This window comes from Mercenaria mercenaria, unplaced genomic scaffold (genome assembly GCF_021730395.1).
Source record: "Mercenaria mercenaria strain notata unplaced genomic scaffold, MADL_Memer_1 contig_1905, whole genome shotgun sequence".
Classification (NCBI taxonomy): Eukaryota; Metazoa; Mollusca; class Bivalvia; order Venerida; family Veneridae; genus Mercenaria; species Mercenaria mercenaria.
Genome location: NW_026459922.1, coordinates 1,280 through 16,986, shown reverse-complemented (window position 1 = coordinate 16,986; position 15,707 = coordinate 1,280). Strand labels below are relative to the sequence as shown.

At 33.0% G+C, this 15,707-nt stretch overlaps 1 protein-coding gene and 1 long non-coding RNA gene across 2 annotated transcripts; both read right to left on the bottom strand.

Moving 5' to 3' along the window:
- Positions 1 to 331: 331 nt before the first annotated feature.
- On the bottom strand, positions 332 to 7,501 carry LOC128546019 (uncharacterized). The gene is made up of 4 exons (XM_053532959.1): positions 7,483 to 7,501; positions 5,565 to 5,587; positions 1,638 to 2,234; positions 332 to 1,133 (listed from the first exon to the last, which is right to left on the bottom strand). Exons 1-4 carry the CDS (start codon positions 7,499 to 7,501, stop codon positions 1,005 to 1,007), a joined length of 768 nt encoding a protein of 255 aa, XP_053388934.1. The 3' UTR covers positions 332 to 1,004.
- A 4,268-nt stretch (positions 7,502 to 11,769) lies between these two features.
- LOC128551983 (uncharacterized) lies at positions 11,770 to 15,322 on the bottom strand. The gene is made up of 4 exons (XR_008368938.1): positions 15,199 to 15,322; positions 14,968 to 15,039; positions 14,268 to 14,674; positions 11,770 to 13,663 (listed from the first exon to the last, which is right to left on the bottom strand). It is a non-coding gene; the product is annotated as an uncharacterized LOC128551983 (long non-coding RNA).
- Between the last annotated feature and the right edge of the window lie 385 nt (positions 15,323 to 15,707).

Genomic DNA, 15,707 nt, shown 5'->3' with positions numbered 1-15,707 from the left:
GCATTGGTATAATTAAAGAAATTAATACTTGATTGCCTGGAGCGATTACGGAATAATTGCCCTAAAAATGAATAATGTCCTTCGGGCCTACTGCTCTAAGTTCTTTAGGTAAGTATTCCAAAATTGTGCAAGGCAATTTTCCAAAATTTATTATTTATTTGTGCAAGGCAATTTAGTATTAACCGCTAATTATCAATAAGAAGTCACAGTGAATATCTTAGTTTAAACTGAAACTATTTGTAAAATGTCCGTTTTTTATACAATGAATATCAGCCAAGTCAAACATTACAAACATTACAACCTGAAAAACAAGAAAGTGCCATGATATCACTATATTGCTCATCCAGCTATTGTGTTGCATGATGCAGAACTGATATGAAGAATTTGCTTTAAATCAGAAGAATCACAGTACATGATATGCATGTGAATGTTATTTTTATAGCAATCATTACAGAATATGTGACTACTGTAGTGTATATATATTTGCAATATAATTATGATTCAATAAATATTGATATACTTAGATCAAAAACCATATTCTAGGGAGCTAGCTGAAGCTAGTTGCATCTTACCATTTTAGACAGATTTATAACAAGTTATTTAAAAAGTTTTTATCTGCATATACCATGTGTAAAATTTCTGACAAAATCATTCAAAAGATTTCTCTTTTCACAAACAAGGAAACTTGATAAAATAACATCCATTTCACTTACTGTGGTAAATGTCTGAATTTAAATGTCACAAAAAAAAATTATGTTAAAATCTCAACTGTCAATCACAATAATATAGCTAACAGACTAAGATAGATTCACAATTTACCACATTATTCAATAATTCCTGATGAGCATAGGATGCAGTTGACCCAACATGAACAGAAATCAAACATGAAAACAAGAAATTCAGTTCATAAAGTACTTCCAACAAACAAAGAAGTCTAAACAATCTCAAAATAATAAGACACACAAGGATCATCATAATACATGTTAGAAGTAGATCGATAAAAATCATGAGCCAAACATGCTTCTTAATATCATCTGTGATTTATGTTGTTTTGGTCTTTGATTTGCCTTGTTCGTTTTCTTTGTTGTCTGCCGAGCCTCTTTATTCTTGCTCTGCCTTTTTCGTATTCTAAACTGAAAGCAAAATACATATAACTTAAAAGTAATTCATATAACTGAACACACAAAAACTCACTTTAGACACTTACTCTCCTTTTCATGGACAATTAAAATTCTTAAAAATTAGAAAAATCACTGTTGTTTACTGGTTGTCTTCGGCAAAATTGAAACTCACTTGACTGGGAAACTATAACAAGTACACTTAGCACTGATATTTTCTGGAAGTGTTGCAAAATTCTAATCTGCAGTTTTCCTGGTGCCATAATTTTTAATCATATCTCAGAAGCCACAGTTTCATCATTTATCATTCAACCACAAAATATATAACAAAATGCTAAAAAACCTTCCAAGAAAGTCTGGTTAAAATCAAACTCACAGGAGTCTGAATTTACTTTCATGGAATACAGACAAAAACAAAATCATACACATCTTTATCCCCAAATATGAAAAGGTAAAATATACTATGAACAATTACTAATTACTAAACAAGTACTTTTGAGTTGCAAATAATCTGTATACCTTGGGAACTTTTGTTTCCTTTAGAATTAGTTCTCTAACTTCTGGGGGGATTACATCTTCGAAGTTGACATTTTGTGACTGCCTCGGTAAACAGTCTAGAAACCAAGGTTGATTTGCTACGGAAATTCTTCCAGTTGTTTGCAGAACGTTAAAAAACCTCTCCCACTTTGATATTGTTCCCTGTTTCCTAAACAATGAATGTAAACATTCTATTTGTTTTGATTGTCTTTCAATATTGATATGGCTATAATCTGGTTTTATTGTTGTGGGCTGTCCATTTGGAATTGAAGTAAGAATATTCCCATTAAGTTCACACCATGGATCAATATTTTGTCCTTTAAAATACACTTGAACTTCTTCATTTTTCTTTACAAATTTAAAGTGTAATGGCTCTGAATGTTTTTCAATATCAGCAATTTGAGGAGCTAGCCAGTTCTTCACATCAAACATGTGTAGAATTTCCTCAGGTTTTGGAAGCAGTGCAATTAGGTCATCCAATGTCTCTGCATCTGTAGTTCTTAGTTTCTCCGAAATTTTACTCAACGCTGCATCGACATCTTCATGTGTATGTCCAACATATATGAAGGACAGATGAACCTTCAACAAAAAAATATTTTCTTAAAACAACACTTCTAAAACAATGTAAGATGATACTTCAATACAACTCATTTATTTTTTTTTTCAACCTTACTCCAATATTAAGGTAGTACATGAAGTATTGCATGACAAACTAGGATCAATACTAATTATCTCAACTGCTACATATTATAATATCATAATGCCAAATGTCGGTGCATGAATATTTAATGGACCAAAATAATTTCATAAAAAAGCAACTTAGAGTTATGAAACCTGTGCAGTGCAAGTCAATTTATCACAATGAATAAATGTGTGAAGCTTCAATCCATTCACACAAGTATAAAACTTAAGCGACACTGACCAATGAGGTCTAGTTACAGCTCACTAGAAAATTTATGCTACATCAAATGACTAATCATCTTGCTATGCTGATTATTTTGATATTAATACATGCCTCCAGAACAAGAGAATTGTGTGTTGTATCCAACACCTTAAGGATAACATGTTGTAATAATCATACTTCATATCTTGTAACTGGATGGTAATAGTTAAATGAAATTTGGTCACTTTAAAGACATTCAAAACTAGAGCTGCTTTTGAGAAAAGCGAATGTCTCCCACAACTGTCCAATCATCTAAATAGCAAGTCAGATTTTATATACTGTTTACTCGCTACAATTCAAGGGCTAGAACTTCAAAATGTCTGGACCGATTTGGCTCATTATTGAACTTGTCCGAGGTCTTATGGTCAAACACCTTTTGTTCAAGTTTAGTGAAGATTGGATGAGAAATGTTCAACTTAGAGTGCGGACAAGAGTAAAAAGGCTGATTTTTCGGTAATTCAAGGGCCGTAACTTCAAACTGCCTGGACCAATTTGACTAGTTATCGTAGTTATCGAACATGGATTTATATGACTCTGATACAAATATCAACAAGAGTTGTCACAGGAGTCAGCGCACTCCACTATTTCGATGCTGTACAGTGAAACTGGGCACTTTTGAGGAAACTGCAGTTGTCATTGGAGTGACTCCACTGGTGGATGAAGATATTGCACAAATAGCCCGAGTCAAAAATATAAGAGAGGTAAAGATAAAGTGTATCAAAACACTCTTTAAGTCTATTCTAAGCAAAAAGGGGGCATAATTCATTAAATATTGGTGCAAAAGTTATGCACCTTGTGTCACATGATGTGGGTGACAATGTGGAACAATTACTACAAGTTTAAATTAAATATGTATTTCATAACAACTGTGATATAGTGAAAATGCATCAAAATTAACCTTAAATTCTAAGTAAAAGGGGGCTTAATTTATGGAAAAATTTGTGCCAGAGTTATGCACCTTGTGTCATATGATGTGGGTGATGATGCTGAACAATTATTTTAAGTTTGAATCTGATCCATTCACTAATAACAGAGAAAGAGTGAAAGTGCCTCAAAACTTTAACCTGAAATTCTAAGTAAAAAGGGGGAACAATACATGAAAAATTTGTGCCAGAGTACAATGCACCTTGTGTCATATGATGTGGGTAATGATTTTTAACAACTATTTTAAGTTTGAATCAAATCTATTCAGTAATAACAGAGATCAGAGATAGTGTGAAAGTTCATCAAAACTTTAACCCGAAATTCTAAGTAAAAAGGGGGAATAATTCATGAAAAAACAAGATCTGTCTCCATAGGATGACACATGCTCCCGATGGCATTTTGAATGAATAGTTATGGCCGATGTTAGAGTTTAGGACCTTTGACCTACGGACCTGGGTCTTGCGCGCGACACGTCGTCTTACTGTGGTACACATTCATGCCCAATAATTTTAAAATCTATGCATGAATGACAAAGATATGGACCGGACACGCCCATCAATGCACTATCATGAAATATGACCTTTAACGTCTAAGTGTGATCTTGACCTTTGAGCTACGGACCTGGGTCTTGCGCAAGACACGTCGTCTTACTGTGGTACACATTCATGCCAAGTTATTTGAAAATCCATCCATGGATGATAAAGATATGGACCGGACACAAATGCACTATCATGAAAAATGACCTTTAACGTCTAAGTGTGACCTTGACCTTTGAGCTACGGACCTGGGTCTTGCGCAAGACACGTAGTCTTACTGTGGTACACATTCATGCCAAGTTATTTGAAAATCCATCCATGGATGACAAAGATATGGACCGGACACAAATGCACTATCATGATAAATGACCTTTAACATCTAAGTGTGACATTGACCTTTGAGCTACGGACCTGGGTCTTGCGCGCGACACGTCGTCTTACTGTGGTACACATTCATGCCAAGTTATTTGAAAATCCATCCATGGATGACAAATATATGGACCGGACACAGTTGAATTGACTGTTTAATAAGAATGGACAAAGACTTTTCATTCAGTCAACAATACAATATTCAGTATCACAGATAATTTGTTCCATGTAAGGCAAACAAATGAAACCTTATTGGTAGACATTATCACTGTCGCTGTTATGTATCTATTATAAATTTTATTTTGATGTTAATTCACGTCTTAAATGTTGAACAACAGTTCAGACAACTATTTTTTTCTTTATGTGATGTCTATCCGTCTGTCATAAAAATGTTTGTTAGTTTATGATCATTTTGTATAAAAAATTTGTTGGTGCATATTTTCACTTCTTGATGGTATTATTTGAATTAAGCTTAATAGATATCACCAGAATCAAGATAAGTATCACATTGTGCAACTGAATGCCTTTTAAGCTCAATTACTCGAAGAATAAGTAGAGCTATCCTACTCACCATGGAGTCAGTGTCACATCTTGGTTAAGGTTTTCATACCAGTCCACATTTTGACAAAAACTTTCAAAATAAAGCTTTGAAATTTTCAACGCCTGCACCATGATCACCATGTCCAGTTTTAGGCAAGAGCACACAACTCTGTCAAGGATATTGGCTGAATTATGGCTCCTTTTAACCTTTAAATCTTTAAGATTTTCATTGTTTGTGTAAACTGTTTGACATGTGGTTTTGAAAAAAGAATTCACTCGTTTATCATAACAGTCTCTTTCTGTAGGTAAGAGTACATATCTCTATCAACTATTTTGGCTGAATTATGGCCCTTTTTGGACTTGGAAATTGGTTCAGTTTTCGTACCAGTCAACGTTTTGTCAAAACTATTTGACATATGTCTTTGAAACTTTGAAAACCTGTTTATCATCATGTTCTTCATCTGTAGGCAAGAAAACATAACTCTGTCAACTATTTTGGTTGAATTATGGCCCTTTTAAAACTTTGGAATCAGTTAAATGTTTCATACCAGTCCATATTTAGCATAACCTATTAGTCATATGGCTTTAGTTACATACCACTTGTTTACCATGATCATAATCTACATAATAAATTGTGAAGGCAAAAGTATGATTAAACTAGGACAAGGACTTAAACTTTAGTTATGACCCTTTTTATACGCCCGTTTGAAAAACAGGACGTATTATGGGAACGCCCCTGGCGGGCGGATGGGCGGGCGGGCCGCGTCCACAGACTTTGTCCGGAGCATATCTTCTACATGCATGGAGGGATTTTGATGAAACTTGGCACTGTTGTTCACCATCATGAGACGGAGTGTCAGGCCAAGAACCAGGTCCCTAGGTCTAAGGTCAAGGTCACACTTAGAGGTCAAATGTCAAATTCAAGAATGACTGTCCGGAGCATATCTTCTTCATGCATAGAGGGATTTTGATGAAAATTGGCACAATTGTTCATCATCATGAGACGGAGTGTCTTGCACAAGAACCAGGTCCCTAGGTCTAAGGTCAAGGTCACACTTAGAGGTCAAAGGATACAAGAAGGAAAACTTTGTCCGGAGCATTTCTTCTTCATGCATGCAGGGATTTTGATATAACTTGGCACAAATGTTTACCACCATGAGGCGGAGTGTCGTGTGCAAGAACCAGGTCCCTAGGTCTAAGGTCAAGGTCACACTTAGAGGTCAAAGGATACAAGAATGAAAATTTTGTCCGGAGCGTTTCTTCTTCATGCATAGAGGGATTTTGATATAACTTGGCACAAATGTTCACCACCACGAGACGGAGTGTCATGCGCAAGAACCAGGTCCCTAGGTCTAAGGTCAAGGTCACACTTAGAGGCCAAAGGTCAGATACAAGAATTACATTGTCCGAAGCATTTCTTCTTCATGCATGGAGGGATTTTGATGTAACTTGGCACAATTATACACCATCATGAGATGAAGTGTCATGCGCAGTTCCCTTCTTTAAAATTACTTCCCTTAGTTGTTACTATAAATAACTTATATTGTAACTTTTTTATAATTGACCGTAGGGAAAAACCAAGACCACTTTTCTTTGGTACAACATAGATGTTACTTTCCAATTTTAGGTGTAGTTTAAGGTATCTCTACCTGGTAAGGAGTTTTTTTGTGGACTTAGAAAAACAAAAGACATACAACTATTAGTAAACAACCACAAAATTAAAATTCCATTTGCAAATACAGTTGCTAGAGTAAAGAAATTTGACGGGCATATATTGTGACATTCTGGCATTCTTGTTTTACATAGAAATAAGTTAAATTCCGCATACCATTCTATATTTTGCCATATGGCTTTGAAACTTTGACCACTTGTTTACCATCAGAATCTATATAATAAAGTATATAATAAATTATGTAGGCTAGAGTATATAACTAGGACAAGGACATTAGCTTATGACCCTTTTTTTTTACACAGAAATAAGTTAAGTTTCGCATACCATTCCATATCTTGTCTAAACTGCTTGATATATGGCTTTGAAACTTTGAACACTTGCTTACCATGATAGTCACACATTGCCATATAGTGCAAGATTTGTCTAAATCCACAAATACAGGTACATTGTGTGTCTTATCTATTTTTCTTCTTTTGTCTGAAAATCTCTGGTAATACTTTGACCCCATACTTTCATCAGTTCTTCGAATAGTCAAGCGTGCTGTCCACAGACAGCTCTTGTTGAAATAACATTTTGGCCTCATAAATATTTTTCTGATAATTTCAGGCAAGACCTGCAAAGTGAAGTATCATGTGGACAATGGTATTTCAAAGTTGGCCAGATCCTGGATAAGAAAGATTTAAAGTGGACTTTCACACCAGTGTACACCAGTGTTTCAGATGATTTTGCCCATTCCAACATAACTCATTTGGCAGTATCCCCTATGCCGAATGACTTGCAGGCTAAAATGACAAATAATGATACATGCACATTTTTGTGTAAAATGTGATAAAAATCAAATACCTTCACCGTTGATCTCCATTACTGATAGTTTATTTCTAGATTCAAAATTAGCTAGTTTACAAAAAATGATAACATTGAGCTACAAATGATAAAACATAACTGGAACTTTGTTGACTGCATCTATGAAAAATTCTGATGTCATTTTTGTTATGTTAATTTTCTGTGTTTTTTTATTTAATGCGCTAGCATAAGAAAAAGTGCTACGAGGAAAGTATTTCTTTTAGACTTTATTTAAATGATGCATGAAGTTGTAGATGCAGACTTAAATATCTAAGGCACTTGTGGAATTAATTATATTGGTAAGTCAGACAAGCCTTGTTACCACCAAAACAAGTTACACTGGAACAGGTTATTCTGATCTGCATCTACAACCAGTGGCAGATTTTATAGTCTGTAATTCATTAAATGATATCCTAAAACTGATTGAGTGATATCTCAAAATCGATGTGCATTATGTGAGATCCTTAATTTGATGATATAGTTATTCATTTTATGATATCCAAAAACCAATAATGGATATCATAAAATAGAATTAAAGATATGATTAAATGGAATTAAGGATATCATAAAAATCTGATTTTAGAATATCCAATAAATGAATTACAGATATGTATAAAACATTTTGTGATATATCTATATGCATTTAATGATATACAAAAATGATAAATGCTATCGTTAAATAAATTTGTGACATCCATGAATGAATTAAGAATAGATTACTTATAACTGAATTTAGGATATTACACTTAAATACTGAAAAAAGAGTAAAATGGCATTCCGTAGTATTTTGTATTTTATGTAGTGAACAATCAAATTTGCATTCGATCAAATTATATTGCACCAAATTTTGTTTATTTATTTATTTATTTATTGTTTATGTTGAAATGTATATATGTTTATTTATTTCTTGATGTGATTTTAAAGTGTGAAAAGTGATGTTTGAGAGAATGATCAGTTTCTAGTAAAAGCTGTAAACAAATATGTATTGATACTCATTGGTGTAACAATTTTTATATTTAAAAAAAAAATTATAAATGTAATAGATGTTCATTGATTCTTTTCATTAACTGAAAAATGCAATGAGAAGTTGAAGTACCTGTTTTCAGTTTTGTAAATAATATTTAAAAAGAAGTTGAAGAAATGTTCAACAAATGCTCTTTTTTTATCAAAAGCTGTAAAGGGCTGAATTTATGTTGAAAATATAACTGTTCTGCATGTCAGAACTTTGACACAGACTGTGTCATTTGTGTGAATTTTGTTTATTTGGGGTTAAAAACTAATCTAGGTCACTAGGTTAAATCAAAGAAAATGCATGTTTACACTCAAGAGGCCATGATTTTTGGTTCAATCTTTAATAGTGAAAATTTGTCAGAATATTTGTTTCCATGAAATCACTAGGTAATTTATGTGGTAAACTTATATAGAGTCTTTATATATAATGAGGCAAGCAGAACATTTTTAGACTCGTTGATATTGTTTATAATTTTAAAAGATGCGAGTTGAGATGGATGTATTGTCAGGCAGAACTGTTTTAAACATGTATAGTTTTTATACAATTTTTATAGTAGACTCGAGGCTTCTTGTAAAAGGTTCTGTCAGATAGAACTTTTTGTACCGAGAATCGTTGTTGTACAGATTTTTCCAAGCATGTGGGAAAAGTATATATAACCTGTTGTTTAATAATGAATATATAAAACTAGGCAGAACTTGGAATATAATATACAGTCGAACTTCGATGGCTCGAACTCGAGGGTCCAGTGGAAATTAGTTCGAGTTTTCCGTTGTTCGAGCCATCCAAATGGCGGCCATTTTGAATTCGGAAATTCGAGGGCATGATGTGTTACAAACCTTACATCGTAATATATTGTCATATTGTACCTAAATGTGTATATGATATGATGATAAATAAAAAACAAACGCTGCAATATGCTTTATTTTCAATATGACATAGATACGAAATTAAAACACAGATAAAACACTAATATATTCAAAGAGCTATAAAGTATTTTTAGTTCTTTGTATAATTATAAGTAATATATACAAATTTCTATCAAATATATTGCTTTCCAGTAGCGACTTTAGCTATATCCAACCGTTTCCGGATCCATACTAAATTGTTCAGCCATGCGAAAGGCAGTATGAAAATTGACATCAGATCTTCCGATTTTATGCAGAAAAAATAAGACAACATTGCTCAATTTTTTAGATACTTTATTCGTTTAAATCAAAGCCAATTAAAGTATTGCAATGAACGAAAGTCACTTGTTTAATTTGTGTGTCGTATATCGACGCTAATTACATAAGCGTGTGAAAATTACGCACGCGCCGTTAAAGGGGAAGCTTGGCGAATGTCAGGCAGGGTGTGAAAAACTTGGTAACACAAGCCATTCCGGCGTCAAATTGTCTGTTCGACAGAATAAGTGTAATTATCACTGTATTAGTCAAGGGGACCACAAATGTGTCGAGAGTTCGAATTTTTGAAGTTCGAGCGATCGAGTAGAACTATATAGAATAAGAAGGAATAATTCGGGACCGGGCGAAGAGTTCGAGCGATCCCGGGTGTTCGAAAGATCCGAGTTCGAGCCATTGAAGTTCAACTGTACTTTAAAAAGTTCTGCTGGGCAGAACTTTATAAACACATTGCTGTTCTTTATATAATGGTGAGTCAAATAAAGTTCTGCCAGGCAGAACTTTTTAACCTTAATAGGCTTTATATCATTTTGGTAACTGACTAGTGGATTTGAATCAAGTTCTGCCAGGCAGAACTTTTTTTAACCTTAATAGGCCTTATATCATTTTGATAACTGACTAGTAGATTTGAATCAAGTTCTGCCAGGCAGTACTTTTTTTAACCTTAATAGGCCTTATATCATTTTGATAACTGACTAGTGGATTTGAATCCAGTTCTGCCAGGCAGAACTTTTTTTAACCTTAATAGGCCTTATATCATTTTGATAACTGACTAGTGGATTTGAATCAAGTTCTGCTGGAATTGATTAGTTCTGCCGGGCAAAATTTTTGTAATATTATGTCTATTACCTGCAAATGTATCACGAAATGATAATTCTTTAGACTGTAGCACATAACGAATCTGAAAAAGTTCTGCCAGGCAGAACTTATAAAATCTTATTTCTATATTCATTATAGAGAACTTTTCAACATTTATAGGCTTTACATTATCACAAACTACTGGCATGTAGTGTATAATGTATTTTAAAATGTTTTGTCAGGCAGACCTTTTTAAAACTCATTGACATACCCATTATATCCTTAATCTTATTTCAAAAGACTTTAGTTGAATCAGATAAAGTTCTGCCTGGCAGAACTTTTTGAAACTGTTTTATATTTCAGTTATAGGACTTTTATAATTTTGATAATAGACCTGAAAAAGTTCTGCCAGGCAGAACGTTTTACAACTCATTGATAGATCTATTGTGTCTCATTTTAAAACACTCTAGTTGAGTCAGATAAAGTTCTGCCTGGCAGAACTTTTTACAACTCATTGATAGATCCATTATATCTCATTTTAAAACACTCTAGTTGAGTCAGATAAAGTTCTGCCAGGCAGAACTTTTTACAACTCATTGATATGTCCATTATATTTTTAATCTTTCTTTAAAACTCTCTAGTTGAGTAAGATAAAGTTCTGCCAGGCAGAACTTTTTGAACCTTATTCATATTTCAGTTATAGGCTTTTAATGATTTTGATAATAGACCTGAAAAAGTTCTGCTGGGCAGAACTTTTTAAAAGTCATTGATATATCCATTATATCTCATTTTAAAACACTCTAGTTGGGTCAGATAAAGTTCTGCCTGGCAGAACTTTTTACAACTCATTGATAGATCCATTATATCTTATTTTAAAACACTCTAGTTGAGTCAGATAAAGTTCTGCCGGGCAGAACGTTTTGCAACTCATTGATAGATCCATTATATATTTTATTTTAAAACACTCTAGTTGAGTAAGATAAAGTTCTGCCAGGCAGAACTTTTTGAACCTTATTCGTGTAAATTCCCCAAAATGGCTACTTTAAATGGGATTGATGGGACAATCCTTTTTTAAAATGGACTTGGTTACTTCTTACTATCGCAATTCGATTCTTGTTTCTTTTAAGTTATTTTTCTCGTATTGAAATGCAGCGGAATGCCAAGTACTATGGAGTATGAAGACTAGCTTTCTGAAGAAAAAGTGTTCCAAAGTTCTCTTTGCCTTGTTTAAAGGCCTAGATATTGGCAGTGGGCCAAGGGATTTCTATCTTCACCAGCACAGTTGGGGGCTAATGACCACCACAGTATGGTTCCAATAAACAAGGGTTATTGTTTATTGGAGAGTCAGTCTACCTTTCAAGTGTATCAATTAGTGAGAAGGGGAAACAAAGTAATTTATTTTAAATTAATGAATAATTAATAACATTTAACGTTACACAAGGTTTCTTTTTTTTTTTTGCATTTCTGTGTAAAGTAAAATTTGGTTGATCAAACACAATAATAAAATAATCAGAAACTTATTTTCACGATAATAAAATAATGAGAAATTTTCTTAAAGAAATATGCAAGTTTTTATTTTTTTCAAATTCTGTCTGGAGAATTGTGATATTTCAGAAAAATGTGACTTATTATCACAAGTTTATATAACTATGTTGTGTCTGTCTCCGCTAAAAATTTTGGTTCACTAACTAGTATTTTTTTTTTTTATTTACTTCTCTTTCAAATTCTGATTTACTATTTTGCTAACGTTTGATTTCTTACGACTATATAATTCGCAGTTTTTCTTAAAGTTCGATTTCAATTGAATATTTTTTCAAAATTATTCTTGTCGGTTCTATTCTGTTCTGTTCCGAATTTCAACACATCACATTTTACTAAATGTATTTCAACTGTGCTTCACTTTTATTTCAATATGAATTCAATCACTTTTTTATGTCGATTTAATTTGTGTAAGCAGTCTTTAGTGCTAAATATTTCACTTATTAGCACTAATCACAAGTTTCATTCAAATTCACAAATTCCTGTGTGTATCTTCAATGTGTTTCTTTCAATACAATTTCAATAATTATTGCATTGCTATGCAAAACTTTTTATTTGTGTAAATTATTCTTTATTTAACACTGATCACAATTTTCTTCCGGATTCACGAATTACTTCTTATCACTTGCTTTCAAATTCAATCCGTATTCAACTATGTTGTCGTAAACTTCAACTTTCACTTTCAACTTTTCTACAAAATTTCACTTTCACTATCAGTCACTTGACAATGTTTCAAGTTGACAATTCTCTCTTTCACTTTCAGCAGTTTTCTTATATTTCACTCTGTATGTTTCAATTCACAATTCAGCTAACTATTTCTTTTCACTTTGCTTAATTTTTCACTTCCATAAGCTTTATTAAGTGCCGTTTGGTGAACAAAGACCTTAAATTTTTTCAAGTTTCTATATTGGTGTCTATATACCTTAAGTATTCAAATTTATCATTCAGGTGTCCGTGTACCTTAATAATTCTTTCACTTGTTATTTCAGGTATCTCTAAACCTTAAATATTTCACCCAGTTTGGTTTCAAGTGTCTGTTAGCCTTAATTATTTTCCTCGGCTGTAATTCAACTTTCACTATGAAACTTCTTTTACCTTCACAAAGTTTACAAGCTTGAGGCTTTTCTTTGACTTTTGACGTTAATATGTATAAAGCTTGAGGCTTTCTATCTGTGAAGTTTGAGACTTCACTATGTTATAACTGAACGAAGCTTGATACAGTTTATGAAACTTGAGGCTTCTTCACAATTTCAATTCTGTGCTTGAGGCTTCTTTTTCAAGTACGAACGAAGCTTGATCACAATAACGGACAAGATCACAATTATATTGTAATGATGCAAGAAATATTTTATTTCAAACACCCTGACAGACAAAAAATGATCACAATCACGGACAAAATTCACAATATTTTCTAACAGTGACGAATGAAATATAGATTTCAATCACTCTCATAAATATGTTCAATGATGAAATTCTCTATATGATGTCTGCACAGCTGCTGGTCAAACAATTTTCTGTTGTGTACTTGAAAAATACCTGTGACTGTAATAGTTAGCAGCTGTGACTTGACTGTAATCTGTAAACTGTAATGTCTGTATGTTGTAATCTGTGTTTTCTGTGTCTTTACTTTTGTACCTGCCCAGTTCTTGTTTTGCTGTAAAAAATCGTGTTAGCTATCCTAGCATACTATATATTGACCAATACAAATGTATCAATATTGCGGAAACGATATTTCTAAAATTCTTATTTCTAAAATAAAGAATAAGTACTTTAAATATACTATTGCATATATATAAACCAATGATGTCTAAGGACTAAACCACAAAGAACCAATCAATCAACAAATATGTGTCTACCTTACTTGAAGACTGGAATGTATTTTGTTACTGGTCAATATGTTATCTTATTACGTTTTGTTGGCTTTAGAAATAACGGTCTTTATAAGTTATGAGGTTAAAGTCAGACATTTTCACGAAATAGAAAGAAGAATTAATGAATCATGCAACAGATTAAATCCCTTCACCAAAAATTAATTGTGCAGTGAAATTTCTCACATACTTTTACAATAGCATTATGGTTCTGACACTGAATTCACTCTGGCAGAACTTTACCGTATAACTTCTAAAACAAGACAGAAATACTGTCCTCATTAGATGACTTAAAAAGGTAAGTTTCCATAAATGAAATACACAAGTCATACATTGAAGTGTAAAAACATTTAAGGTACCACTGTAGACCTGCAGCCATTGTATACGTACCAAGAGTTGAACTTGTAAAATCACTGTCACTCTGTCACTGTTGTTCTATAAATAGCACCAATCTAGAAGTTGAAAACCTTCAAAACACTAGTATTGAAGTTCACTGGAGTTCAATAGATTTCTTGAAGAACCGTTTCGTTGTATGTAAATACTTTCTTTAAAACTAAATGTATTAAAAGTGTGTCACTGACATGGCCATAGTGTATCACTTGTATACACATTGATGTATCACTGGTTTATCACTAGGGGCTCCATTTGTAATCATGGGATCTGTATCTATGGTACTCAGAAACACATCCAAGAAGACGTTCGATCTTTATACTTTTATTACCAGATGATTACAGTAAATACCAGCATTCTTCTACATACAATTCCCTATAACGGACAGATACCAGAACATTTCAGGTCTGAAAATAAACATACCAAACACATCCTAATACAATTACCAAATATCTTAATTTAACAAATACGGTAATTAATTAGAACAAATACGGTAATTCATCAAACCTATCAATAATTCTGTACTTAGTCATATACATAAAAAATCTATTCATTCAAGTATTACATATATTTCATAAAACAATAAAACATATCAAATTCATAGTATAGTGGTCTGAAACCTTAAAATTATGGATGTAGATAAAACAGCTGATCAATACAATTTTAAATATACACATCAATGGACATTTTAAACACTTACTGATCTGATGGGATCAAACCCTTTCTGCACTTACACATCACACACCACGTCTCTCTGTCTGTGCTCCGGTTACTGCGAACAAACATAACATATTAAATACATGCTTGGGTTATGTGCAATGACAGAAGAACAGATAATCGACCGCCATTTTCAGAACAATGGAAATATGTTTCGAAGCCGAAATTATAAATATGCGACCATAAACAAAGCATTCCAGTCATTACAAGTTACCTGTATCTACTCTACGAATGGATACAATCAACATCTCACACTGCAAGCCGAGTTTAGAAACGTTTCAGTTCTCAACAAAACATGTCTGACCTCTGTCAGCTATAGCGAAAGAATGACGTACAACAGGTATAAAACTACCACATGTCTAATCACATGAACAAAGCACGGGAACTAAAAATAACTACAAAACCGAAAGTAAAAGTAGAGAGACGACAAGCAGGGATAATTCGGAAAGGAAAATGATTAAGTATTAACAGAGAGTTAATAAATATAAATGTAATAAATTCAACCCGGTTACATTTATATCGTCTTTTTTTCTTTCTCTCGGGGATTTAGTTTTTAAAATGTTTACACTCATGTCATAAATCTTACGACAGACGGAGGAATCAGTATAAACTATTACCCAGCCTTAGAATTAACAGTAATAAGTTATCGTAATGGACATGTTAATGGAGTTGCATATACTGAGTGAATATCGAACAGTAAAGATCCTGGCCCAAATTTCACGA